The sequence below is a fragment of the Cyclopterus lumpus genome, chromosome 8 (assembly GCF_009769545.1).
Source record: "Cyclopterus lumpus isolate fCycLum1 chromosome 8, fCycLum1.pri, whole genome shotgun sequence".
In the NCBI taxonomy this organism is placed as follows: Eukaryota; Metazoa; Chordata; class Actinopteri; order Perciformes; family Cyclopteridae; genus Cyclopterus; species Cyclopterus lumpus.
Window position 1 is genome coordinate 18,554,544 of NC_046973.1, and position 27,645 is coordinate 18,582,188.

At 42.0% G+C, this 27,645-nt stretch overlaps 1 protein-coding gene across 4 annotated transcripts; it reads left to right on the forward strand.

Annotated features, from left to right (window-relative positions):
• Positions 1 to 678: 678 nt before the first annotated feature.
• gcgra (glucagon receptor a) lies at positions 679 to 27,645 on the forward strand. Of its 4 annotated transcripts, XM_034540474.1 has the most exons (15): positions 699 to 1,045; positions 12,449 to 12,500; positions 18,473 to 18,620; positions 19,082 to 19,178; positions 20,305 to 20,412; positions 20,520 to 20,614; positions 20,750 to 20,844; positions 21,186 to 21,375; positions 22,166 to 22,325; positions 22,490 to 22,550; positions 22,880 to 22,949; positions 24,561 to 24,649; positions 24,755 to 24,899; positions 25,611 to 25,652; positions 25,748 to 27,645. In XM_034540474.1, the coding sequence occupies exons 3-15, from the start codon at positions 18,567 to 18,569 to the stop codon at positions 26,111 to 26,113; spliced, it is 1,572 nt and encodes a 523-aa protein (XP_034396365.1). In that variant the 5' UTR covers positions 699 to 1,045; positions 12,449 to 12,500; positions 18,473 to 18,566; the 3' UTR covers positions 26,114 to 27,645. The 4 variants fall into 4 exon arrangements, with proteins under 4 accessions (XP_034396368.1, XP_034396365.1, XP_034396366.1 ...); XM_034540477.1 differs by lacking the exon at positions 12,449 to 12,500 and having other exon boundaries at positions 679 to 1,045; XM_034540475.1 differs by lacking the exon at positions 12,449 to 12,500 and having other exon boundaries at positions 18,477 to 18,620.

Genomic DNA, 27,645 nt, shown 5'->3' on the forward strand with positions numbered 1-27,645 from the left:
AAATACACTGGGACAAATCTGGAATACTTACTTGAACTTGTCTGCAATGACAAAACAACTAACAAGTAAATAAACAAGACACATTCTACAGTGAATATTAATGAGAGACCTTCAGGCAAAACTGTTTTTCACTGATCAATACAGAGATTTTGGGCAACTTTGCTTCCATAACATCTTCTTTCAGGCTAGTGAAATGATAACAACCAGAATACAAAAGTAGGTGTTTATTTAATTACAATTTGTCTATTTGCATCTGTAGATATTTCCTAAATTCATTAAAAGAAGTCCATAGCATTAAATAAAACCTAATTTGAACATTTTTTATTGCTGTTGACAGTATTTTGGTAATGGAAATGGTTGCAAATGTGCACGTATTTAAAAAGACAGGACTGACTTTCATAGGTACACATTTTCATAACACTTGTAATACCAACAATGTCAGCTATGAACAAAGGGAGATTCATGGTGACATCTATTCCAAATTTGACCCTCTCCACCTGGGGGGTGAAGTCGAGCAAACATGGTTGCTTTCAATAAATTATGGTGGTCAGAAATCTGTCAATTTGTGAAATAAACACACGCAGACACACACACACACACACACACACACACACACACACGCGCACACGCCATACCCCCTGGTCTTGGGTCCGCTCTAACCCCCCACCCATCCATGTTACATCACACGGGTACAAGGAGCGCACATTAGCAGCGGTGCGGCTCGCGCTCATTCAGACCCCGGTTCCAAATACGACCAGAGTACAAAACGTGTTTTTGGAAACATTTCATTTCCATTTCAAACCGTTTTGTTTTCAAACGCAAAAAAAAAAACAAAAAAAACCAGTGAAGGTGTTCACTGCCGCTGACAGGACACACAGGACTTCCTCCTTACGTGAAGCATGAGCGCGTGCGGTCATTTATTTTGAAAAGTTGGATTACAGCGGAGTCACTTATTGAACTGGGAGGAAATATCTTTCTGCCAGATGCTGCCCAGAAGATGAGAAGTGCAGAGTGGGCACATCAGAGGAATCCCGTGCTGTCAACGGTAATTTTGCTTTCCAATTTTTTTTCCAATTATTTTAATCTGATTGATATTTCACACGAGTGTGCTTCAAGTGAACAGAAATATGACTTAACTTTAAAACAAACTACAAGCTGTAGTAAACCTCTACTTTATAGGGGGAATAGTAAACGATTTATTGAGTGGTGCAGAAGACGTTTTTGGTCACTTAAACTTGTGATTTCTTTTCACATTTTGGCTTAATTTCTGTAATCAGAATTCCAGCAGCTGCATGTCATGTCATTTATCGCTGCTGTTGAAATAGCTGTTATCTAAAGCAGCCTCTATCTGGGATCTGCACTTGGTCACACGTGTGTTTGAGTTGGAGTGGATGTCAAGGTACAGCCTACAATAATGCACTGTTTGCTATAATATCATCACATTGACTGTTTGTGGGATGAAGCACCCACGGAACACAACTGCACCACCTCTTCAACTATTTTAATTGCAGCCTGTGCTGCAAAAACGAAATATGGTTTGCCATTAAACATTTACAATGTAGCTGCTTTAACGAGGAGCAAACATGAATCAGGCTGTAAAGGGATGAAAGCACTTTATTACAACACGGGAAAATGCTACAAATACTAGGATGGAACTTTAAAGTGATTTGGATGCTGAAAACTTTGGCTGTTGCATTTTATTCTGAGGTAATGGGTTTATTTGACTGTGTAATGAAGGCTCTCGTTAGTTTGAATAACTCATTTTGTTATTCTGCCCTCTTTGTGCAATTAATGTAATTTCTTACACAGAATGATCAAACATATTAAAGCCTAAAACCACTGAGGATGTGTACAAGCTCAAGACTTTCAACAAATATTTAACAAAACATATTTACATTTCTTATTTATTCTAAGGCACATTGACCATGGGCACCCTGTGCTGTACATTAGAAACATTGTGCATAATCATGTACTGGGCAGAACAAACACATTAGTGCTTCTCTGAGTACACTTGGTACACTGAATACATACAAATAAAATGTTACGGGAGGGGATTTTTATCCGAATTAGAGCCGCTTGTGCAACATCAGATAGAAAGAGAACCACATGCCTCAGTCCTTCGTGTAACTTGTATTCCACCTCACAGAGTGTAGTTAACACATATGCCTATTGTTAGGTAAACACCTCTCACAGGCAGCTAAATAGACATATGCATCACCACCCTAACAAATATAGGAGATGCACATCAGCCCCTGTGCATACATATGCATTCCATGAATGAGTGATGCCTTCGCTGTATGGTGTCAAGGTAATTTACAAACATTAGTGGACGGTACAGGCGCTTCAATGCATACAGAATAGGCGTCAGTGCAGTTTGGGGATGCATGAAGTAATCCTTTGCTCTCTAAGTGCGACTTCAATCAGCACGGTGAACTTTTCTCAGTCGTGAGTCGTTCCATTATGCATGATGTGGAAAAAAAAAATGCAGATTTTTGGGGTCAGGGGTTGCATTTGTTCATTTGACCCTCATATGCATGCACAGCGCAATGTGCATCGGAAAAAAGCTCGCCGGCTAGATGACTGAGACTGTGATGTGGAGCAACGGGATCAAACTGATAGCAGTGAGTGCTTTTTGACCTCTTCACAAAATAGAGTGCTGTATATGTATCTCTTTCTCACAGAGTTCACTGGAGAAAAGATACACTGATACTCAGATGACTCTCCTTCCTCACTCGTTCTGTGTAATTTTGCACCTTAAGCAAAACAGCATCGGTATCATATATTGTGATCTCGGTTGTGATTTGTCATAAGGTGCGAATGCTTCTTATGTGCTTCTATGTGTTCTGAGTAATAACAGTTGATTAAAGTTGACGGACGTGACAGTTGTTGCACATGATGACGGAGCAAAGGAACCGCAGTCTAATCATCAAAGTGAGTCATGTCGTCTCACATTGAGACACATTTATTTTTTACGCCTCAAGAAATGAATGTTAAAATCTTGAAGAATCACAGTAGAATCAAGAAAATGGCACTTATAGAAACATATTGAAAGGAAGTGATTTGCATAGGACTCATCAAGGAGTGAAATAGTCGTACCCAGCAGGTGGATTTGTGCCTGGCATCTACTTTTACGTAAGCAATTGAAAAGGAAATATTAACTTCACATACACTCGTTTATAGAAGAAGAACATAAAAAAAAAAAAAAGATGGAGAGGCATCCAGATCCAGGTCCAACAGTACATCTCAGCGCTGTCTGCGGAGCACTTAAGCTTCCCTTGTCCACCAGCGTGTGCTTGTTCTGCACATCTTTGATCTGTAACTCGCTGAGTAGAGCTCTCAGGCTGCACAGACAAGAGTCTCTGTAAACATTGAGCTCGGTGGCTGCTGGAGAAATATGGGGAAGACGTGCAATGAGGAATAAATTAAAGATGGGGAGGACACGTGACAGAGATCAATGAGTCTCTGAACTCGAGTGCACATCTTTTGATTGCGGCTGTTCGAAACGTCTTGTCAAAGACTTTGAAATGCTTTTTTTTGTCGGCCCATGAAGATGTTATTGCACGTGATGATTGGCATCCTTCAAGATTGAGGTAAAAGAGAGGTGACCGTTTGAGAAGGGAAGAGAGACAATAGTTACACAACAATGTATTCGAAATAAAAAACAAGTGTATGAAAAAGTTTTGTTGGGTTAAATATAATTTTGATTCAGTTCTGTTTTTTTTGTTGTATTTTTATAAAGAAATAGATTTATTTTCATCTTTTCAGTAGCAGATTTTACATTTTCAACTTTCAATCCTTTCTTTGCAGTTTGGAATCTTATTTTTTCGGGGTTCAAATCTTTTTTTTTCAAACCAACAAGACTATTGGATCTGGATTTGGCTCCATAGGAGAGAGAGAGAGGACGTGTCTCTAATGTCTCCGGACAGTTTGAGCCATCAAACAAGATGATAGATGAGAAGAGAGAAACACTGCAGCTCTGTGCTTTCTCTTTCTGTCTTCCATTCGACTAGAGAGAGCTGAGAAAGAATGAGACATGAACATAGAAACAAATTAGGAAAGAGAGAGAGAGGTTCATGAGATCCTCAGCTGGATCATGGCCTGTGGTGGTGGACAGGTATGATGAGGGTGTCAGCAGCCGTCAAGTGCGTATGGATGTCCCGTGCGGCTCTACAGGCTCCGGTGCGAACGCACCCCTGCGACAGACCCAGGAGGGCTAAGAATAGCTTCCATTACAAATCGCTGTCACTCTGGATTGTAACCGAGTGGCGATAAGGGTCCGGCCGCTGGGCTTCACTTAGCCACGAGTGCCATTCAGCTCGTCTTTGTACCTCAGTAAACACACTCGCACTGTATGTGTGTACACATGGGGGACATCAGAATCAGATAATAACATGCAAAGACATGCACAAAAGTCATCACCTTAGAGGTGATGCGTGCACCTTTTTTTTGTTGCAGGGGACAACAATCTGACAACAAAAAAAAAGTACATTCAAGTTTTAGAGAGGACTTAATTCAAACCCTTGATTCAACCAATATTTTGCACTCTCTTTATTTCCTTCACACTCTCATACACACACGTGTACTGTGTGTTCATGTGCACAGTGTCTATGGACACGATTGAGCGCGAAGAATCAGAACCAATCCCTTCCTGTTCGCAGCAGGAAACATTATTAAATAGAAATCGAGTCCCATGTTGCTCGGGGGCCACGATTTTATGGCCGATTTTGGTGTCCGACTTTCAGGTGCGTGCTGGGTTAAACGGATACATTAAGAGTTTATTAAATCACACCCAACAATGTGCCAGTACCGTCAGTTCCTCTAATGAAACCTCTTCTTGCAAGGAGCTCTTTACCTCTAGACGGGAATCCAATTACCTTTTTTTTTGTTTTTTATTGAGCAATAAACAGACCCACTTGCTATAGCAACAGAAAACCACTTGTGATAATGGAGGACGCACACAGCGGTTAGATAACACCATTGTTGTTGTTTTGTTTTTTTATATATTGGGATCGTGTCACACTGGCTACAGGGGGAACGTGTCCTGGCTCGCTGGTCTCTGGTCAGCGTCTGTTGCTTTTTTTTCGTTCTCAGAAAATCAGATATGAAGTGCAACACATTCCATCACTTACGTTGGTCTGGGTGTCTGCCAATAAGCTTACCTTCCTGCCCTTGTGAACAAAATCCAGACAATGTTTGAATGCTGCTGCTGGCACTAAAGTGGACAAAACGACAAGATTAATCAAACTGGCTCAATTGTTTCTGCAGCGCCGATCAAAAAGGAATACGCACTTGAAAAAAAAACATCAGAAGACATCGTGTGATTCCTTTTGTTCCACTTCCGCCGCACGCTAAACATAAGAAACCTATTTTAATGTCATGAACAAAGTGGAAGAAAAAAAAAAAAACGAGACGCAGTGCTCTGAAGAAACCCAATTATTCGCTCTTGGTTTTGTTAACGGTTTGCTTTCAGCCAGACACCGAAAGCGTTTAGACCCTCAATCAGTTCAAAGATAATCACACGAGGAATAATTTGAGGATTATATGCATCCGAGAGTGTGTGAGCTTCACTTAAAGATTCATTTGACCATTATCTTAACTCGATACCCGCTCGCTCTTAATGTTGGCGTCATTAATAATGACTCATTCTGCAAAGAGAAGTCCAGTTTATTCACTAGTTGTTACAGAGAATGAGTTTCTGGAGTCGGTATTATTACATGCAGCACGATATGGTTCAGACATACAGTTAGTATTACTTATTTGTTGACATATTTGTTGAGACGGGTTTCCACGGTAGCGTTGGACTGACTTTTGAGGCTGTTGCTCGGACTGTAACGCCTCACGGTTCTTGTATAGCCATGCAAACGTCGAGTTAAATAGCATCGGTGATGTACGTCAGGCTCCTCTACACCAAACACTTGGCAGGACGTGCTAGTGTGATGTTGTATTTCACTCAGTCAAATGACAACAAACAGCGTGCGCAGATCACAGATGGTCATAACAGCAAAAAAAACTATGAACTATTTTTAGTGCCCGCCTACACAGACATTCGACCTATCGCATTACAGTACCAGCTTTGTCAGCCGGAACAAGAACATTCACGCCCACCTTTTTCTGATTTCTTCAGGATTTGATTTCTTTTTCTTAATTTCAGTTTGACTTCAAATCTGAATACACAACTCCGTTTTGGAGTTTGAAGATCGCACAGAGCTGATAGGAGTGAGATGTTATTGCAGGACATCATGCTCCAAAGTCTGCGTTACTTAATTTAATGGAAAATGTTTGTTTAAAACAAGACATTGGCTTTCTTACGGGTGATCTCAAACTACCCGGCTAGGGTTGCATGATAAAAACTTATAACTTATTTATGAAATATTTGATCTTGAAGTCTTCTATATTAAACTGTCAAACACCGTTGATTATATATAATGAACAAAGTATGGCACTGAGAGGGGAGAGCCAGAGGTATTTGATATTTTAACTCAATGCATTTGGACCAATAATAATGTAATTCTCCCCATATGTTAACACTTAACAGGACTTGTTGGGGTCTCTGGTAAATGTCCCTCAACCCATCAAATGATATCAAGGATAAGGTTTATACTTCATACTCTGGAGGTCACGACTGGACATGATATAGTCACGCTGACCTGGGAGCAGCCGGTGGGCTGTGATGATGACTCATCACTTGTGCTATCTTGTGCTCTACAATGAATCACACAATCAGGCTCAACGTGGCTTATGCGATTTCTCACTAATGAGCGAGCTACACGCTCCAGTGTTGACTGAACAAGGCGCGGGGCTGTTCCCGGGTCATTGTTGGTCAAGTCGTGGATCAGATTTGAGAGTTTGAAAAGGGGGCTCATTTAACCTGCACAGTCTTGTGGGATGTAAATTCCTCTTCAGTGTACACAGAAACATTTCCATGCAGGGTGGAGACCTGGGGATAAACATTTAGCGCAGGGTAATCAATAGCAGCAGAGGAAGATAAAAGAGCACAAAAAGGCTTTTTTCTTTTTCTCTGAACTGCTTTGTAAACCCCCGGAGGAGGTTACGGTATCGAGCCATTTTCTGTTTGCTCAGATCCACGCTGTGAGGCACTAAAAATAACCCCTCCTCTCTCACAATGTGCATGTAGGTCGAGGGTCAAGTGTAGCTCCTTTTTGCTCCCCAACACGGCCTATTATCTCAGTACAGAGCACAAACAAGTCGCTTTATCTCATCAACTGCTCAACTGGAAACTGTTGCAGCTATGTTTTTTCGCCATTTTGGGTCGCACGCCGTGCACGCGACAACTTCTCCTCCAGCCACAAACAAAATGATCTGTGAATTCTGGTCCACCGCTTATTATGGAGAGAACCACGTCTATATGCCGAATTGTGATTTTCCCTTTTTTCTTGTGAAATGATTACATATATGACTATATGGTATAGTCTGACTTAAATAGCAGGTGCTTCTGTCCCACAATTGGATGTGTCTAATCTTGATCACGCACATAAAACATATTCATTTGTGGTGAGGCTTCACAGGAATAAAAACACACAAACGAGGGTGTAAGCAAATAAAAGCAACAATAATAAATGTACCAAAAATTATAATTAGATTATCGTGATTTACATTAATAATACAGAGAAAGAGCAGATTGACATATTTCATGTAGTAGTTGTGTTTCCATCTGAATGAGTGAAGAGACACAAATCAGTTGGCAGTTGGCTCTAAATGAGGTCGTCATGCGACAACCACAGCTCAGGAGAAGCTTCCAGTAAAAGAAACTAAACAAGAAAAGAGGAAAAACATAAACAGAAAATAGCTGCTGATTACATCCGTGTAGTCAGAAAGAAAAACAATCTTTAAACTCCGAGACAAAAACATTAAAGATACTAAAACAAATGGTCTGACAAGGGTGATTGCTGCATAGTTTGGATTCTCTGACCTCAAAGGTCTAATCACAACTGTGATCTAGAACAACCACAAAAGTATGCAGCATATTTACTGTTAAGTTTCAACATGTTTGCTCGTGAAAAAATGGACCACGACTATATATATTATATGGTTTTGCTTCCGACTGAGCTCCAGAGACCTCAACCAGAAGATGTGCCAGTATAAAATGATGGTTTTGTCTTCCAGCTGCGAGGAAATGTGCGTTGAAAATACACACAAGCTGTGCACGGTCGCAGGAGTAGCGCATGTGAATTTAAATAAAACAAAAGCTAAAGTGTATGTGAGCGCAATTCATGCACTGTGAGCTATGCAGCATACAGTAGTAACAAGAGTGGAAATTAGTCCCACTGTGGGAGAGATTTCTTTTCTGAAACTTCACAACACTGCATAATAACTTCAGAAGTATGCTCTACATACACATATTGAGAATAGATATCTCACATGCCATATATGTGACATTAATTGATCATGTAAAACTGTTAATAACACTGTAACTTGACCTTTACCTTTAAGACCTTTACCAATCTTCAAGGGATAGTGTGATATTTTGGGAAATGCACTCATTCATAATCCTTTGAGTTCAAAGAGGACCCAAATGCAGAACACCAGGCATGCGGGTTGAATTGAACACAATTGGCTTTAATAACAAAAGCAGGCTGAAGCAGTATACAATGTACAAAGGAAATATACCAAAATGCAAAGCTGATGACAAACCGGTATGGCATGAGGAACACAGGCAGGACATCCAACAGGCAACAAACGCAGACCACCAGACGAGGGACGGATTATCTAATGAAACAGGGGAGATGGGACATGAGGAGAGTACATTTCAAAATAAAATAGGAAACAGACAAAACTAAAAGGAGTTTCAGGAGTTTCTCCACAGCTGAAGGGCTGCTTTTATAATTAGAGCTGCAACAGGTAAACGCTTCGGAATGAGGGCGGGATGTAAACGAAGGGATTTAAACTACAGACAGTGTCATATTAATGGAGTGTTTTTGTCTGTGTTGACTTTTAATGAATGAAGCTTTTTTTTCTCTTCGGTTTTCCTTTGGTGGTGATTGTTTTGGTCAGAGTTGAAAAACAACATGTCTGCCTGCATGCGTCACCGAAGAGACTGCTGATTCAGTGTGTTTCGGGGGCTCGGGGGGGACGGGGGGACGTGGGCTTCCACATGTTGTGTACACAGCGGGAGACATTGGCCTCCATTACACACACACACACACACACACACACACTGCTGAGAGGAGTGGCTTGAAATATTGTTTTCACTCACAAAAAAAGTCAAAAACAGGAGGAAGTCATTTATGTCTCCGTCAAAATTTCACGGCCGTCCATCCAATAGATGTCGAGAACACACATGTAAACATCGTGGTCGAGGAAAGGTCAGGGGGGGGTCACCGCATTCAGCCTCCGGGCACCATGAGTCCCATTTCATGGCGATCCCGTCTCATCCGTCCTTTGAGCCGTGGTCAAAACCAAAATAGCTTGTGATCTTCTTTTCGGGTCAAGAGGCAGTAAAAATAGGGTATGAAAAAACAAAAAAGTTCTTTCTGCATGTGAACAACTACAAAGAAGTGACACCAAGAAGCAGCTAAAAAGGTCACTTTGAATTAGAAACACAATAGATCGTTTGATTAAATACCAGCATATCGAGCTGATAAATAATTAGGCCAAATCCACGGGTTTTCTGTTGTGCATGCTCTAAAATGTGGTGTGTATTAAGTCTGAACTGGCTTTACATGCAAGACAGAGATACTTGTGTCTAAGTTATACAATCTGCAGAAGGGCATTTGTTCTTCTCTCACCTCTCTGTAGCTGCACGGTGATTCATGCCTGTCGGCTCCACAGCTCTCTCCTGCCAGACCTCATCTTCTCCCCTCCTCCAAAGAGCTGCCATTAGAGATGCTGAGTTGATGTAAGCTAAACACATCCAATATTCATTGCACACCAGCACGCTGCTTCTATGGAGTATTATTAATGCACATACCGCTGAGGGTCTTTCAAGAGCTTTAAAAACAGCCTCACACGACATCTTATCCGCAAACACACGAGTGGAAGATGGGACACGTTTAAATTAAATCCACCTCTCTTTGTAGTTCCCTTTTATAGTGTTTTGGTTATCAGGATATTATGACCCAGAGAAGATGCGTATACATCCAAAGTGAGACGTGCCGAAAGCTTTGCTGTCTGTGACTCGTCCTGTCTGTCAGAACCAGTTTGAGTTGGTGGGCGTGAGTGCAGTCAATTTAGGGTCCTCGTGAAGATGGACAAACAGGACTATGTGTGTGCATGTGTTTTACTGCCTAATTAGTCTCTGTTTGCTGATTGCATTACCTGCATTACAGAACCACCCACATGTTGTTAACAGGCGTGTACTGTTTTATGTTCTACTTGTTAAGCTGCTGTACATCATCCAGGGACCATCTTTTATATCTAAAATGTATCTGACTCTTATTTTGATAATCCGATTTTGAGTTTTTTCCTTCATTGATTTTTCTCTCGTTTCTTTGATGTTCTAAAGCAAATAAAGTTAACGTCTTGGATTTTGTTTTTGTTCTTTTTTTTAGGTCCTAAATACAGATAAATAAATAGAAGGTTGACGTCATTTTTTGGAGTTTTTTTTTCTACGATAGTAAACAGAATATATTGGTATTATAAAACCAGACATTTGAAGACATCGCCATGGGCATTTTCATTGGGATTGCTGACGTTTTTAGGACTAAACGAATCATCAATAATACAGATCATGGTTAGTCACACATTGTTGTGACATGACTGTGTTATAGCAGCACACAAACCCACAGATGGAACATATATACTAGAGTAGGAACAATGTTGACCTATATTACATCTGTGATGGGAGGCAGGATGTGTTGTACTTTAATTAAAATGTGCAGACGCGGGTAAAATGCTAAAAATGTGTGTATGTATTAAATGACATACAGTCCATATTCATGGGTCAGCTTTCTGTTTGGCTATTTACTGCATCTGATTCGTGGTCGTAGATAACGTCGGTTACAGCGACCCGGACTGTTTGTGTGGTTAATTCCTTCATAAGTGGGGTCATTTGTAATAAGTGAACCCTTAGCTCTTCATGGGAGAATACATGACACTTAAGGGCTTTCTGGGCATCTCAGAACATAACTGAAACGTTAGCATAGCAGCCGAACAGAGACGTCTCTTTAAGATTAAATACACCGAGGCACCTTTGATTTATTTTGTAGCCAACAGGCAGCTGGAGACAACAACAAAACAACAACTTAGTATGCATGGGAAAAAAACAGAATACAAACGAGACTCCTCTGGCGAGCCAACATTATTTTGGGAGCATGACAGAGCACTTGAGCCGAAGTTTACATAATGATGGCTTTAAGCATCTACTGTAAGTGTGCGTCTGAGAGGTGAGTGAGAGCGAGTGGCAGAGCACAGTGTGTGTATGACTGAGAAGATGGATAAGTTGCTAAGAGGTTGTGAGGAATGGAGTTCATCGAGATTGAGGGTGATACAGATGCAAAGAGGGGGAAATGGAGTGAGATAACGCAGATGAAGCATACCAGCGATAGAGAGGAGGAGGGGCCTGAGCTGTGGGAGCCGAGTGAGATAGAAACAAATCGCCACAATCTACTTTATGTTTCACAGTCGGAAATATAAATCTAGTTCAGAAGGTAATTAATTCATCAATGTGCTCATGTTAATGCCTCTCGCTGAAAACTGCATGAAAGCAATTTGTCATCCAGTGCAACGATCTTATAGCGATAAAGTTCTGGTGCAGAGGGCAAACCCGTTAGTGGCATTCATTCACTGTTTGTTATGGTCTCCTCAGAGGATTTTGGCGATAACAATAACAACATAAAACAATACCGGCCGTATCTTCTCCATCACAGCAGCGATTCAAGCATAATCCACTCGATTAATGCTTTTACGTCTCCTTGTTTAAAGCTTCTGTGGCGTAAAGTCTCTCTTTCCTGCTGGTTCGACAGAAGTTAGAAGACACCTATGAAGCCGTTATTTGCACCGGCTGGCTTTATGGTTTACTTTATTACCTGAACTGATGGTGTTGAAGATAGTGAAGTGCACCGACTAATAATTCCCTCTTTTTAAAGTCTGTGTTTCCAAAGGTCGTCCCCGCCCTCTTCTTCTGCAGCTTCTTCTTTGCAAGTTATGGTTTGTGCTGACTTGCGCAGCACTTTGAATAAGGGTTTAGCTATTTAGTATATCTATGTATGGGATTATTGCAGTTTTGCCACACTGTTTATGACAAACCAAGTGTTTGATAAATGTTAGGCTTATAGCGGACTGACGGAGGTGCATGGAGGAGCTCGGGGATTAGTGAACATAAACACTGCCTGCCAGCATCCATAAGGGGCTGGTTGTACAATAGAGCCATGTGGATACACACATAGGTCTATTTGGAGTTACATTACAGAGGGCATGAGGGCCTTTTGCGAGTTCTTCTTCTGAACATATTAAACATTTAGTAACATAGTTTCTTTTTGTGTCTGACTAGAGAGCAAAAATAAGGATTATCTCTGAATGTGGCGACATCGGAAGAAAGTCAAGTAAGTCACTGTACTTTGTTGTCTTCCTTCTCTTTTGCGTCTCCTCTCTCTTGTTGGTTCTGTTCTGGAGACTCATCCCACAGGCCATGCATCATCGATCAGCAGCAGTCTCATTAGTGTCCTCATGTCTCCGGAAAGTGTTGATTTCGTCTCTTTGAAGTTTTCAGATCTGCTTTGTGAGTCTGCCAAGTCGTATTTTACTCTCGGGGGACAAACTGTGTCCAGAGACGGGGAAAGGCATGCTTTATTTTTTTCTCTTCCTTTTAAAATGTGTATTTGTTTATCACCCCCTTAACAGATCCAGTCCCCATCAGACCTAATTACGCAGGTTTATCATGTGGTTCTGATAACAGCGTTTGTTTTTCAAACAGTGGCCCCTGTCCCTGAACTCCAGCCCTTATTAAGACTAAACGATGTCGTACAGTGTCAGAGAATCATTACAGATGTTTACTGAAGTGTCATTGAATCTCTCAGCTGATGCAACATTTATCAAGCGACATTTGTTCACACATAAAAGGCTGTTGTGTGAACCCTCAAATGATAATCAGGCGGGTTTAGCGTGATTGTTGGTGAATATATATCTGGTTGCAGTGTGTGAAGAAATATTCAGATGCTTTACTTCATGCATCTATTCAAAATAAAATTCAAAATAATAGTGAGCCGTCAGTGTCATATTTGTATTACTACCAATGAATTAAAGTATAGGCAGCATGTTAATGTTGTATAAGGTTTTAATAAAGCGCATTCTAACTTGGTTGGTAGTTTACATACTAATGTTGCATCATATTTTATAAACACATACAATATGTCCATGTTAAAGTTGAATATGTCCATTGTTAAAGTGTTAGTTAACAGTATGGCCATAACACAAGGCAGAGAGGTTAGATTATAAGAAGGTTGGAAAGCTTCTTAATAAGATTAAATGACGTGTTAAAATCACAAAATTAGCATGACAGCCACCAAAAAGGATCTGGTTTCTTCCACCTAAGAAATATTAACAAACTAAATCTGTATTATCAACAGCTGAACCACATGCGAGTATATCTCTTCTATTATTGACTATTGTAATGAACTGTTATTCTCACATTCGCAATATTTTGGTTTCTTAACAGCTAAAATTGACACCAATATATCTGCAATAAGCTAATATCAACCAAAATAGGTTTTTAAGACAATTCATCTACCCCTTTCTTTTATCTTCAAAGAGTCCAATGTGGGTTTGTCTTCTGCAGTGATGATTACGACAAATACATCTTTATGAAATGTTAAAAAAGTGTGTAGGATGGTGAACATGGTAACTGATAATCAAAGGCTCCCTGTTGGCATGTTGTTCACAGCGGGCACAGGTCAAAGGTTCAACACACCTCATAAAACAGTGTATGAAACAGCATCCAAATCTTCCCACACACCCGTACAACACAAAAAAAGCCCCATACACACTCACACTGATGCAAAACGGGTACATCTCAAACGTTACACAACCGTGTTGTCATTTTTTTCTCCCACCCACATATTGCAAACTTGACCTCTGAATATGCGAATGTTGTGAATAGCCTGCACTCAGACGATGCTGCGAGCATCCAGCTGCTGGGTCACTGGAGCCGCGACGCGGCGCAGGTGAGTCCCACTCTGCTGCTTCGCGCTGTCACCGGGGTCAGTGACACACGTTTTGAGCAGTTCAGAGGTTAACCACACAACCACGTGTGCTTTTGGGGCTCAACAACACCATCTCCGACCATGTGTCGTACACACACTATTGTTCCCGTCGTCCACGTTTAAATAATGAAAATAGTTTGAAAAGTCCTTTTTAATTGGCTATAAATACGGTATGTTTTTCTCTCAATAAAACGTCGCTGGAAGCTGAAGATGAACAGGTGATGAATAATCAGATATACTATTAACAGATCAAGATTCCCTGTATTTGTACAAATTGTATTATTTCATAAACGTTGGATGAGATGGACAGTGAACTACTTTCTGGATAGTGAAATATGATATATATGATTTCTCTGCAAATACTCTAAAAACTAATTGACTGTTTTTATAATCAAGTGAGACAAGTGTTGACACATTTCGACTTAAAATATTCAGTGGAGTACAAAGTCCCGTTGACCCGTTTGAGCACATGTCTAAAAGGCGTGCATGTAAGAGCAGCTCGCAGGGTAAAAAAAGGAACACTTTAGCAAACACTCACGTTCAGTGAGGCGTGGACAAAGTGGATGTTAAGGGAAGAACATGTTTTATTATGGAACGTCGCAGTTTTGTTCTAAATAAAAAAATCACAGAGACATTCACTCGTCACAACTTGGAGGAACCCGTTGCACGGAGAACACTCCACAAGGCACGAAACGCTGCTGCTCTCAGTGTGTGTGCACGTTTAAGACATCGACACTGGCAAACACTGCGGATACAAATGGGCTTTTGTTGCCGGTTAGAGTTTAATGAGCAGCTGAGGCAAAGCTTCATCTTTATTCTGTGCAATTGCTATATTTACAGCTCAAAGATTTTCAGCTACAAAAAGCCTCCTGCGAGAACTGAGATTCTTTTGCGGGTTTTTTTTTTTGCAACATATTTGATGCGATGCTGTAACTGCAAATCAAACCACTTTGATTTATTTTTTGCTAATGTGTCTTTCGGTTAAGTAGAACATCAACAGGAAGCTTTCGTCAGGATGAATTTCCTGTTCAGTCACACTGATCTAACTTTGTGAGGTCCTGTTGATTTTGCAATTTAAAAAAAGGTACTTTTAAAGAAACATCCTTCTCATAAACACTTTGCTATTGGCAATGCATCTTGTATTTTCTTCTGCTCAGAATGGATGCCCAATACAAAATAAATAGTATTACAACATATAAAATACAAGCAAACAATAGGCAATGTGTGGGGAATGTTTCGAAATCACATTACTGTAAAAGTAAACAAGGCAGATTAAAAACAAACAAAAAACAGCTGAAATGCAAACAATAGAATGGTTGCGCAAACGCTGACACAGAAAGAAGAAAAAAAAAGACCAAGACAGAGACTGAAGTTAGTTTTCTGGTCATCTTTCACTCAACTACTGCAAAGAAAAATACACATTCCAGCAGTTTTACCGTCAAATAGCGGAAGTTGACCATTTCCACAAAAATAAACGGATACGAGTGCTATCCACTGATGATGCACCGGCTTCCCTGCACGATGGCTGGTCTCCTCTGAACTCTGCTTCACCCTATTATCAGACAGTGAGGCTCTCATTCAGTGCGGTTTCTGCTCGGTGTAACATCAGCAGCCTTTACGGTATATGCTTTTCCATGGATTATTAATCCAAACACGGGAAGCACAGAATACAGTTTTGGAGTTGTGCTGCGTCTGTTCGGTGGATGTCTCTGTCAGATATTTCAGAAACAAAGCTAGATCAGTGAATGTCGTGATAATGAATGCCCGGAGGCCTCGTTCGAGGCACGGGGAGTTGTGTGAATTGGTGTGACGCAGGAGGGGTAAGACAGTTATTGTGTTTTCCAAAAAGGTTTGTTTTTTTAATCCTCGCTGCTCTCCCTCAACCTGCAATCACGCACGCAATCCTCCCCTTTTGTAATTGTATTTGTTAGACAGTGTAATCCAATGAAAGGTAAGTACTCTTGAACAATCACCAGTAATTGTTAGTGGTCATTGTATTGGGCCATAAAACATGCACTCGAACAAAGAACAGTTGTTGTGTTGTTTGGGACATGCAGGGAATTTGCGTCATTCATTTGAGATCGTCAGTGTATTTTTCTTTTTTACTCAAATAGAAATAAATGACGAGGCATCAGTCAAACAAATAGCTGTCTGTCCTTGGAATCAAAGGGGAGCAATGGGCATTTTGTATTTTCAAAAAGCATTATGTCATATTTCACAGACGCCAGGCAGAGGTGAACCATTTTGTCTGGTTAACTCAATGAAAAATCCTAAAAGGAAAAAAGGCCCAGACGGCCTGAGAGGTCCCTCTGGCTCTGCCGTCTATGTCTCTCGGCAGTCACCTCTTAAATCAGATGTGCAGCAATAGCGATAAGAGCTCGAGGTTATTTCCTGGAACAGAGAGCTCGCTTCTGCAAAACAACACGTTCTAGAGAACCTCGGTGGGTCTGAATCCAGAGCGGGCCGAGCGATTCACAGCTTCGTGGGAGCCCAGAGGCGTAGCTCTTGCAGGATACCGTAACCGCAAGTTAGTTCAACTCCAGCTCTAATCTCGATATCAAGATTCTGCAAGATTTTGGTATCGCAAGCACTCATAAGAACCCCAGAAATATAGTCTGTGTGACGGCCCCCCCCCCCCCAAGGCTAAATTGCCATCAGTCCGATTGTCCAGCTTCGACCAAATGGGTGCCGTGATTCCCATCGTCTTCCATCAAACACATCCAATTATAATGCACGAGGAAACGTACGAGCACATGTCCTCAGGGTTTATAAAAAATAATTCCTCTCATGTCTTTTTGTTGTTTTCTTTTAGCGTGCTCGCTTTAGGAAAAAGACGGATTTTGTGTTCAGCTTTTGGGGCTTCTGAAAATACACAAGAATCAAAGCATGGACACGTCCCCCATCTGTTACGTGAGACGGGAAAAATTATGTAGGATGGTAAAGGTCAAGAAAGGTCAAGAGAGGGGTCAAGAGAGGTGACTTCAGCGTGGCGTTAACGGTTAGTCACTGTGGCAGTGGGGTGTGGTTAGACTCAGCCGTAGAGTGGGTGGAGCGGGGGTGTGGCTCAGGGAACAGTGCCGGACTGATGTCTAATCAGTCTCAGCTGGGGCTAATCTGTCTGTCTCTTCCCAATAAAGAGCAGGAGGGACTGAGAGGCGAGAGGGAGGAGGGAGGAGGGAGGACGGAGGACGGAGGACGGAGGAGCCGTCACTGAGCCCGTATGGTGATTGTTGCAAATAAAAGCATTGTGAACTACATCGAGCCGTGTTGCTGCCTCTGTTTAAGTCCGTGACTCACCGGGTAACAGGGAAACTTGTTACACTCACCGAATTGTAAAAGATGCTTCACTTTAAGAAATATTGTTTTCATATAAAAATAATTTCATGTGGGATCTTCACCAAAGTGAAGGCCAGTGTTATGAGTTCAGTTATGAGTTCAGTGATATAAAAATGGGGTCAGCAAAAGTGTCTCGCTCTCTCTCTCTCTTGTCTTTCTTTCGTCATCCCTCCTGAAAGACTGATTTCGGGTAATCATTCCTCCTACTTGGTGCTATGTTGCAGAACATGATGCATGTGGACTGGTTTGTTAGGAAATGAGAGAGAGAGAGAGAGAGAGAGAGAGGGAATCCCATGGAAAACCACCACACAGCATGTCCTCACCCACATGTGTGTCAGCCTCTCTGCTGTACCCTCAACACATGCCTATGATGCATTGTGCTCTTATCACAAGAGCGCCGGTAAAAAGAAATGACAAGCGCGTCAACATGAACCCTCCTCCTCCTCCTCCTCCTCCTCCTCCTCCTTGTTTTCCTCCTCCTCCTCCTCGCTGCCACGAGACTAGAACCGAATGGAATTTGAAACGTTTTAGCCAAAAATGTTTCCATGGTCAACGTTGTTTTTTGCAGAAACGTTTCAGATTTCGTTCCGTTCTCTGGCTTCAAACAAAATCTCTCGGGGAGGGGGGAGGCGGGGGGCGGAGTTTGCGGCGTGAATCGATCACACAGGTGAGTGACCTCTGGCACACGTTGACGCGGCGCCTCGATCAAACGCTCGGAGATGACTTCCTGCATGGCTGCAGCTCTGCTGAGCCACAGCAGGTCTTATCGGCGGGACAAACAGCATTCTGGCCACGTGTCTGACGTTCTGGACACGTCAAGTTATGATTAGTCCACTTTGCTAACCCGGGGCTCAAATATTTTTATAATTATGACCCAACCCTTTCCTGCTTCGGGCCTCTTGTTTCTCGTGGAGCAGAGGGTAATAAGTGGTGTGTTTGCAATGAGCTTTTGATGGATTGTGTGTCTTTGTGTCATCCAGGCAGTGTGGCGAGCGTAGATAAGCCCCCTTATGAGGTGAAAACCCTTCCCCGTCCTGCAGTATCCCCTCCCAGCACCGACAGCAGGAATAAGGGATGTCACGACTGTTCCTCTTTTCGGCAATGCTGATTGTCTCCTGCAGCATTGAGGTAAGTCCAGAGAGAACACAAACACACACACACACACTTATCCCAGCAGTAAACAGCCTCAAGGTAAGTCTGCCAGTAGTCATTGGCCTTCACAGTGTGGGGGTGGGTGTTGTTTTGTTAGCTCTGCTGCCTTCTGAAACTAGCCAGAGAGTCGTGGTGTGGAAGGCTTAACAAACTGTCTGTCCTTGTTGATTCTAATCACACACATTCGTCCACACAGGCGCACAAGACCCCCCCCCCCCCTCCCCCCGATGCAGACAACACATTAGAGTGGGACACACACAGTGCCGTGATAATGGGTGGTTTACGGCTACTGTTTATATGAAGTGAAGTAAAACAAATGAATGCCAATTCACTTAATGCAGCCACTTTGTCTTCATGGTTTTGTATGCAGTTTCTCAGCATGCCTCTTGCCCAATTGCTTCATACATCAATGTGTTGCATGTGCACCGTTTCCTTAGGTGTCTCCCGCTGCTTCCTTGGATAAGCTGAAGGAGAGTTGGAAGTTGTACATGGAGGAGTGTGATCGCAACAACAGTCGAGACCCGCCAAGCACTAGTGAGCTAAAAAATAAATAAATACTGTAACTCATTATTTATGTTTAAACCTGCAATAACTGATGACTTGGGGTCTGCAGAAACAAGCTATAAACACAACGCTAACATACATTGTTGTCTTCTACAGTGGATATGGCAAACCTTTTATCCTACAGTTGTTTATTATTACTCATCCAGCAGATTTGGGGCAATTTATAAACATTAATTTGGAGTAGCGTGTCTAGCAAATTAAAGTCCAACATTCACTCTACTTTTAGTTCTGTTTTTGGTCTCCACCAAATAATTGTCAGTAGGTTACAATAAGGGACGACCGTCATGTGAGCGTTGTAAAAATTAAACAGTTGCTTTTAGTTGCTTTTACAACACTGGCATCCAATCCCCAATCAATACAAATGGTAGGTATTAAGGTTCTTATCCAGAAACAACAAAGTGCAACATTATAATAAGCTATGATTCCTTACTCATCTTTTGAAATCTGTTTTTTTTATATAAAAAACAACATTTACCGTCCTCTTGCGATGCAGTGTGAACTAGCTGGTAATGGTTAGGTCGCGCTCCCTGCTCCAAACATTGAATAATCACTCTGCTTGCAGCGTCTCACAGCTTATTTGCTGCACCACACTCTCTGCCTTCTGGCTCCGGCTCACTCCATCAACAGCGTTTTTTTTAAACTACATGCTCTTCAGGTGCATTATGGTCTGTTAGCTCGTGGAATGGAGATGGAGACGCTCCAACTTTCAAAAAGGTAAAATCACATATCCGTTGCACTCCATCCTCCGGTCCCGTCACCCCACCGAGTGTAACGGCGAATTAGCAGGAGCTGAACATCCACCAGTTCATGTCCACTAACAAACCGCACTGTTAACATCCTGTATTGAAGAAGATGAAAGCTGTGTGTAAGCAGAAGGTCACATTGATAGAGAACTTTTCTCCGAAGACGAGATGAAAGATCGAGATGTGTACAGATGTTGGCCACCAGAAGCCATCGCTTCAAAGACGTTACTCCATGACTTCTTAGACCTAGCCAGACCATACACACAGACCTAGATATAGCTTGTAAGATAAGATAAGATCTGAGATAGTATGATATTACCCATATTTCATGTTTGTTTGTTTTTTATTCCCAGGCCTCGTGTGCAACAGGGAGTTTGACAAGTACGCCTGTTGGCCTGATGGACTCCCCAACACCACAGTCAATGTGTCGTGTCCTTGGTACCTGCCGTGGCACCACAAAGGTAAGAGACACAAGGGTCAGCGGATACCAGCTGTACTGTCAAGTCGCTGCGGAGTACTTTGAAATGTCCGACAGCTGATGGAAACATGTCCGTCTGTGTTTGCTTAGTTCAACACGGCATGGTGTATCAGGAGTGTGATGCGAACGGCCAGTGGGTGACGATGAAGAATACCAGCGAGTGTGACTCTAATGATCCAAGTCTGGTAAAAAAAAAAAAAAACATCTCTCATAGTAGAAAATAGACAGAAATAATACACTAGTAACAGTTCAAACGGAAACCTCTCAAATAAATGCAACAAATCTAAAGTCTATGTGTTCGTCTGCGTTGTAATTTGCAGCAGTACTACGGCCATATTCGGATCATGTACACTGTGGGCTATTCCTTATCACTGGTGGCTTTGGTGTTGGCGCTTGGCATCCTCATATTCTTCAGGTAATAAGGATTTAATTCAAACACAACCGTTGACCTTTTGGAAATACACGTCTTCGCTCTCTGGTGGAGATTTGGATGAAATGACGGATAACGACATTAACGTCTGTCCATCAAACACAAGGATTCAGGGACCATGGCTCTATCCGATGCTCACAAAATGAACTAACTGTAGATTCATATTTGACATGATAAAGTATCTTCTCATCCAACGCAGGGTAAGAAAGTAAATAACCATATAACCCTAAATCTCAAACTGCTACTTTAAATAGAAAGCCCGCGTTGCAATTTTGCTGATGCGTGAATGATTATCTTGGAGACAATGACAGCCTCTCATTCATCAGGAAACTGCACTGCATGAGGAACAACATCCACATGAATCTGTTTGCCTCCTTCATCCTGCGAGCGCTGTCCATCCTCATCAAAGACGCGCTGTTGGAGGCCAACATCACGTCTCAGGACCTCAGCAGTGACCAGGAGCAGGGATTCCCACGGGCATCCATGCCTCCAGTGGAGCTGCTGGTCAACAATGAGGTCAGTAGGGATCGAACACGTCACAGAGTGATGGACTTTGTCTTTAGGTAGTCATTTTTTGGGAAAGTAGAGAAGGGTACTTTCTTTTCTTTCTTTTTTTTCAACAATCCAAACGTTATGGTGCAGTGGACCGGACAGGCAGGGAGGACCCATACGCAGAATGCAGAGACATGTGATGATATTTATGATATTTAAATAGCACAAAACGCTTCCCGATTCACACATGCAGGTGTAAGTAATATCAGCTGGAAGTAAGGGAAGTAAGATCAGCTGAGCAGGAGGTGATGTGAATGCAGGACTAACGAGGAACGAGTGAAACTGAACTCACAGACAGGATGTAGAACCAAACTTTCAAATTAAAACAGGAAACAGAAAGACAGTCTGTGCGGTCCAATACCCATACTACCATAATAGAGTATGTGTCCCTACACATAGTGTGTCAAACACAGTGCTGCAAGCAAGCCTGCTTTTCTGGCCCTGCTGACCCACAATCCTCTGAGCAAGAGGGTCAAAGTTCAAGTTGCAATGTTGTGACCAAGTAGTTTGTCCTAATTGAATGCATACTGCATGCATCAGTACGTGCCTCGTAAAAGGTAAGCTGTAGTATGTGTACTACCACCACGTGGTTGAGTTGTTTGGGGGTCACAGCTGGCTGAGGCTGGGTTAAAGGGGCTCCCATCTGCTGCAGCAATGATCTCACCATCCACATCACGCTGACTCAAACGGTTTCACATCAGACTGCTTGATATTTTATTCATCTGTGGACCAAAACCTCTCTGCTGTCTTGCAGACAGCGGTTAACTGTCGCATCGCCATGGTGATGATGCAGTACAGTATCATGGCCAACAGCTACTGGCTGCTGGTGGAAGGCATCTACCTCCACAACCTCCTGGTCATCACTGTGTTTACGGAGAGGAACTACTTCAAAATCTACCTGTGCATTGGCTGGGGTGAGCTAGTTCGCTAGGGGTGGGGTGCAAGGTTATGCGTTATGTGCATGGAAGGAAATTAAATTAGAGCAGATGTATTAAATGCATGATTAAATATTAAAATGCTGTAGCTCTGGTAGACAAAATTAGTGTTTTGCATTTAGACGGCTCTCATTTGTTTACAGGTACCCCGTTAATATTCCTCGTGCCCTGGGTGATAGCTAAACACCTATATGAAAATCAAGAGTAAGTTTCCATAGCGCTCCCTCTTTCTCCTTCCCATCTGTATCTGACCCGGCGCAAACATTTTACATTTTGACACAACCTCATATCCAGGAAAAAAAATGGCAAAAGGGATCTTACAGCTACACTTTCGAAACCACCGACACAGTGTGATGTTATGTAATAGATCCAAACAATTTAAGATCCCATCATGGTGCTGCCACATTTCATCAGCAGGGAGAGGAACAGTAAAACAGTGTCAGTGACATGTGTTTTCCGAGCCTTGAGGTGCATGCGAGGTGTTTCTGGTCGTCTAAACTGATCTTTCTTTTGTGATTTTCTTTTTTTTTCAGGTGCTGGGGGCAAAATATAAACATGAATTACTGGTGGATCATCCGTTCCCCGATATTGCTGGCAGTTGTGGTAATTTCCCCTTCCTTGCTCTAACTTTGTTGCTTTTTATTTTTTTAACCATTACATTTCCCCTTTTCTCATTATGATATGCTGTTTTACTAAACATTTAAATCCCAAATGCCATTTATACATTATTGTTTTGACAAAGAAAATTGCATTCGCTCTAGAATCCTACGTATTTATCACTCCTGCATTTTCCATTCGTACACTATTCAATAATCAACACCTTATTTATTCATGAAATGTAAAAGGCAGTATATGCTTTAGGCAAAACATCTGGAAAACATCTTCAAACTTTAATGCAAGGTTTTTGCATTAAAGAAATAGGATTTCTGCTAGTGTAGCTCACCCTTATCCATACCGAGACCAGGCCTTCATTGAAGGTGTTCTCTGCAAAGGTCAGTTCTGGATTTTTATATAAATCCCATTTGTCATGTCTCTAAACTTCAGGCCAGTTACACAGACATCCCGACATTTTCCATGCATTAATCTTTCTGCTAAGTGGCCTTGTATCTCACAGGAATTCCTGTGTTTGAGTTGTCGCAGGGACGGGAGGAGGGCTGCTTCCCATTCCAGTGTTTCCTTCTTTACCCTGACCACATGTTCATCAGTAGAAAGCTACACTCACGTGTACGCCTCAGCAAGAACACATGCTTTTGTTATTGTGAGGCGGTTTAGAGGGGCGGTGGGTGGGTGGGTCAAACAAATACAGGACTTTGGTCCAGGAGATCCCGTATGAAACTAAAATCACACAGTGACAATTTGTCAGTTAGTTTCTTAGTCAGTCACTCGTTAGTGATGCGAGTCATTAGTCAGCCAAGTTAACACCACCCCGCGCTCTTTCCCTGAGCCCAAGTGCTTTTGAAAAGACGCTGTGCATGTAACTAAAGCGAACGGACATGTCCTCCCAGGCACGTCCAACAGTAACGCAGTGGTACGTAGATGAAGCTTAGGGCCACTAACCGAGCGTCGGATAATGTACGCTTTGCAGCGTACGCATATAAAGTATGCATCGTAGTTAAATCCACAGCATGCTTATAATTTTGAGGATGTGGAGATGGAGAAAGCTGCAAATCATCCATCACTAAACTAAAAGCGATACGTACTATTTTTAGTTTAAATAATGTTCACATTCCAGCTCTTTACTGAATTATAATTATAATCACAACATGTCTAAATGAAGGACTGCACTGTATGTACATATTGGCCTATTCACTTCCTTTGTTCAGGCAATTTCTAGAAGATTACCAGCAACATCTTAATTACGAAGGTCACATCAAGAGTGATTTTCATTAGAGGAACTCCTGCTGTGTCTTGAAATGTCAGCTGCTATGAAAGGATTTTCTAATATCAGTGCACACTAATACCAAAAGTGGAAAGTGCAAAACATGTTTTTATTTTGTGATTTACCCATGCAGATAGTTGTGGTTTTCATTGGGAATACCTTTTTGCATGTGCAGTATGTGGATTATGCTTTGTTTTTGGAGAAACACATTGTTGTTGAATTTTTTTTTTCAAGTGGGATTTTTCAATGCTTTTTTTTTGGGGTGGCAGCTGAATTCACATAAACCTTTTTTCATGCAATTAAACACGTATGAACTATGTCTCCGACTTTTACAGATCAACTTCCTTATCTTCATCCACATCATCAAAATTCTCGTGTCAAAACTTCGAGCGCACCAAATGAGATACACGGATTACAAATTCAGGTGAGTTCAAACATAAAACAATGTTTGCTCTTTATTTTTTTTTTTAATTCTCTCCACTTCATCTGTCCTTTCTCTCTCTCTGTCTCTCATCCCCGTCCATCTCAGGTTGGCTAAGTCGACTCTAACCCTGATCCCTCTGCTGGGCATCCATCAGGTGGTCTTTATCTTTGTCACGGACGAGTCCACAAAGGCCACCATCGGACTGCGTCTCACCAAGCTCTTCAGCGACCTCTTCTTCTCCTCCTTCCAGGTTAGACTTGAACCAAAGCCTCTATTGTAATGTTCACAACAACCATCCCATTCATGAAATGACTCAGCATTGGTTCATAATTCCTTTTCTGTACAGACTAAACAAAAAGATAAAAGGGGAGAGATGTTAGAACTAAACGCAGGAGATAAGACATGTCTAAACAGGAAGTTCAAAGCAGCTTGAATCAATCGTAACAATGTATCCCCTAATCAAATACAAATCTCACAATTCGCTCTACGCCAAATTAACATTGAAAAGTTATGCTTTCATCTAGTCTAAGTGTCATTCCAGATGAGTTGTTTTCAGCGAAACAGATGTTGCTTCATGTCTGGGTTTCCATTTGAGCAGCGCTGCATGTGTCAGGAGGATTTTAAATGAACATAATGAGCTGTCTGTGCTGTGAAGCACACAATGACCTCTGCGATATGAGGACACAGACGACGTGTGTCAAAATACTGACGACCGTCAAGGGAGAGGCCGTGATGAAGAGCCAAAGACTGTCTTCAAAGACAACAGGAGATACTGTAACATGCATCTGATTGCATGCAAGTGCTTTTGTCATAAAGCAACACAGTTTGCAACTGCCCCATTGAACCAAAAAAGGTGCATGCGTTGATGCACAGCAATACATCGGATCGACAAAAATCATGTGTGAGTGAATATTGTAGAGTTAATGATAGGGGACTGACTCGGTATTGGTTGTCTCCACAGGGTCTCTTGGTGGCCATCTTGTACTGCTTTGTCAACAAAGAAGTGAGTCTCCTCATTTGTTGGACAAAAATCACTTTTGTCAAACAAAAGATGTTTTAAATAATTACGTCCGCTTTTGCCTCCGTCCTCCCCTTCAGGTGCAGTCAGAAATCCTGAAGAAGTGGAAGCGCTGGAAGCTAGGGAGGAACATCGAGGAGGAGTACCGCCACACCTACAGCAATACCCCCAACACCAAGACAGCGAGCCTGTTGAACCACGTCTCCCGACTGCCTCATCTCCCGGACATCGCCAAGACCTCTTCCCCGGTCTGCAGCCCTGAGGAAACGCACATGCTTGTGGCTGGATGCCACAACGGGGTGGTCAGCAGTAAGGGGGCGTGTCAGTGCGCCTCACCCCTTCACGAGGGAACCGTCAGCAACTGCACCCTACTGGAGGACATCAGCCTCACGGACAGGGTGCAGTGTTACGAGGGTCAGAGAGAGAACGTGGAGAGCCACCTGTGAAAGGTGCTGGGAAAAAAGAAATTGAAGAGGAAAGGGCCTAAAGTCGTCATCTGGCTCACACACTGCCCTGGGTTGCTGTGAAGAGCTGGGCTGATGGACTTATCCGTCAAAGCGTTTTTTTTTTTTTTTTTTGCCTAGAGACCGATGTCACTGGGAGGCCAAGCGGCACTCAGCCCTCTCCACAGTCTGAGCACGGAGAATAATACGGCAGACTCCCATGCTGAGACGTCTAATGCGCCGTGAGCCTCGTGAATGGATTTCTGTAGATGTTTGTCGGACGGCGAAAGGAACTGCTGCATTTTTAACAATGCCGATAAGCCATGCAAAATAAAAAAAAATAAAAAAACATAAACCTCAAATTGGAACAAAACAAGACAACGACAAAAAGAAACAGGGTCATTGCTTGGGCCTCTGCTTTACTTGTTTTTTTGTTGCTGTTTTATCAAATGTGTGTTTTGTGGTACTGGAGGTTTTCAGACAAAACTGGACATTGAACCTCCTCCAAAAACAAAAAAGACCGAACAAGTGACTCGAAACAAAAATGGTAGGGAACGGAGGCTTTTATTTCTTCTTTGCTTTGCTCTGATATCTGTAAATGTTTTCTCGTCTATAATGACTGCGGTGAAAATGTACAGAAAAAAGACAAAAACATTCTGCTGGCTGTAGCTCATACAAGAAGGTGAACACATTCAAGGGACATTGGAAAATGGCAGCTGCTCTCATCATATTGAGATAAAGAGACGCTATAGGCTGAATTATAAATAAGTTAAAATGATCATCGTTTGACTAGGTGTTTACAATAAAAAATATATGTCTTTATACCTTGGATTATGCCGAGTGTACAGTTGTGACTGCGTATATGTGCCGGGTGTGTTTTTCAAGGGGAACAGTTGCAGTTCTGTGCCATTAAATATGTTTTCCTTTCCCCCTCGCTATCAAGATGGTGTCTGACTCACACGCCCTGGCATACTATGTGAAGCTCTCCACGGTAGCCCACTCAACAAGTGAGATAGGGGAAAGCATGCACTCGGATCAAGGATAAAAAAAATACACAGCAAACAGACATGACCGCACATGCATGAAGTATGAATCCAACACTGACTCAAAGTAACGCGTCAACTCGGGCACAAAGGTGGTTTTTAAAAGTCTAAACATATGTGTATGTGGATATTGCATATTTGCTGAGTTTAAGTTGTGTGACTCATACATACAGTGCCATCCCATCAGTAGTTGTATTGTGCAAACGCCAGAAAATCAGAAAGCCTTTGTTAATGATGCATCCAGTTATTAATATTGAATATTCAGACTTGTCCGATGTGACACTTAGAACAAAACTCTGTCCCCTGAAAGCAGAACAAAACCTTGAATGACAAAGAAAGCTAAATTAGCAGCGGTACATTTGCTTCTGAATATGTTGCATTTATTATTAAAGAAAGGAAGCCTCCTGCAGAACATTAATCTCTGAGTTGATTAGAGACATTTTGCCAGAACTAACTCAACTTGTGTATGAATGACAATTTGCACAATATTAA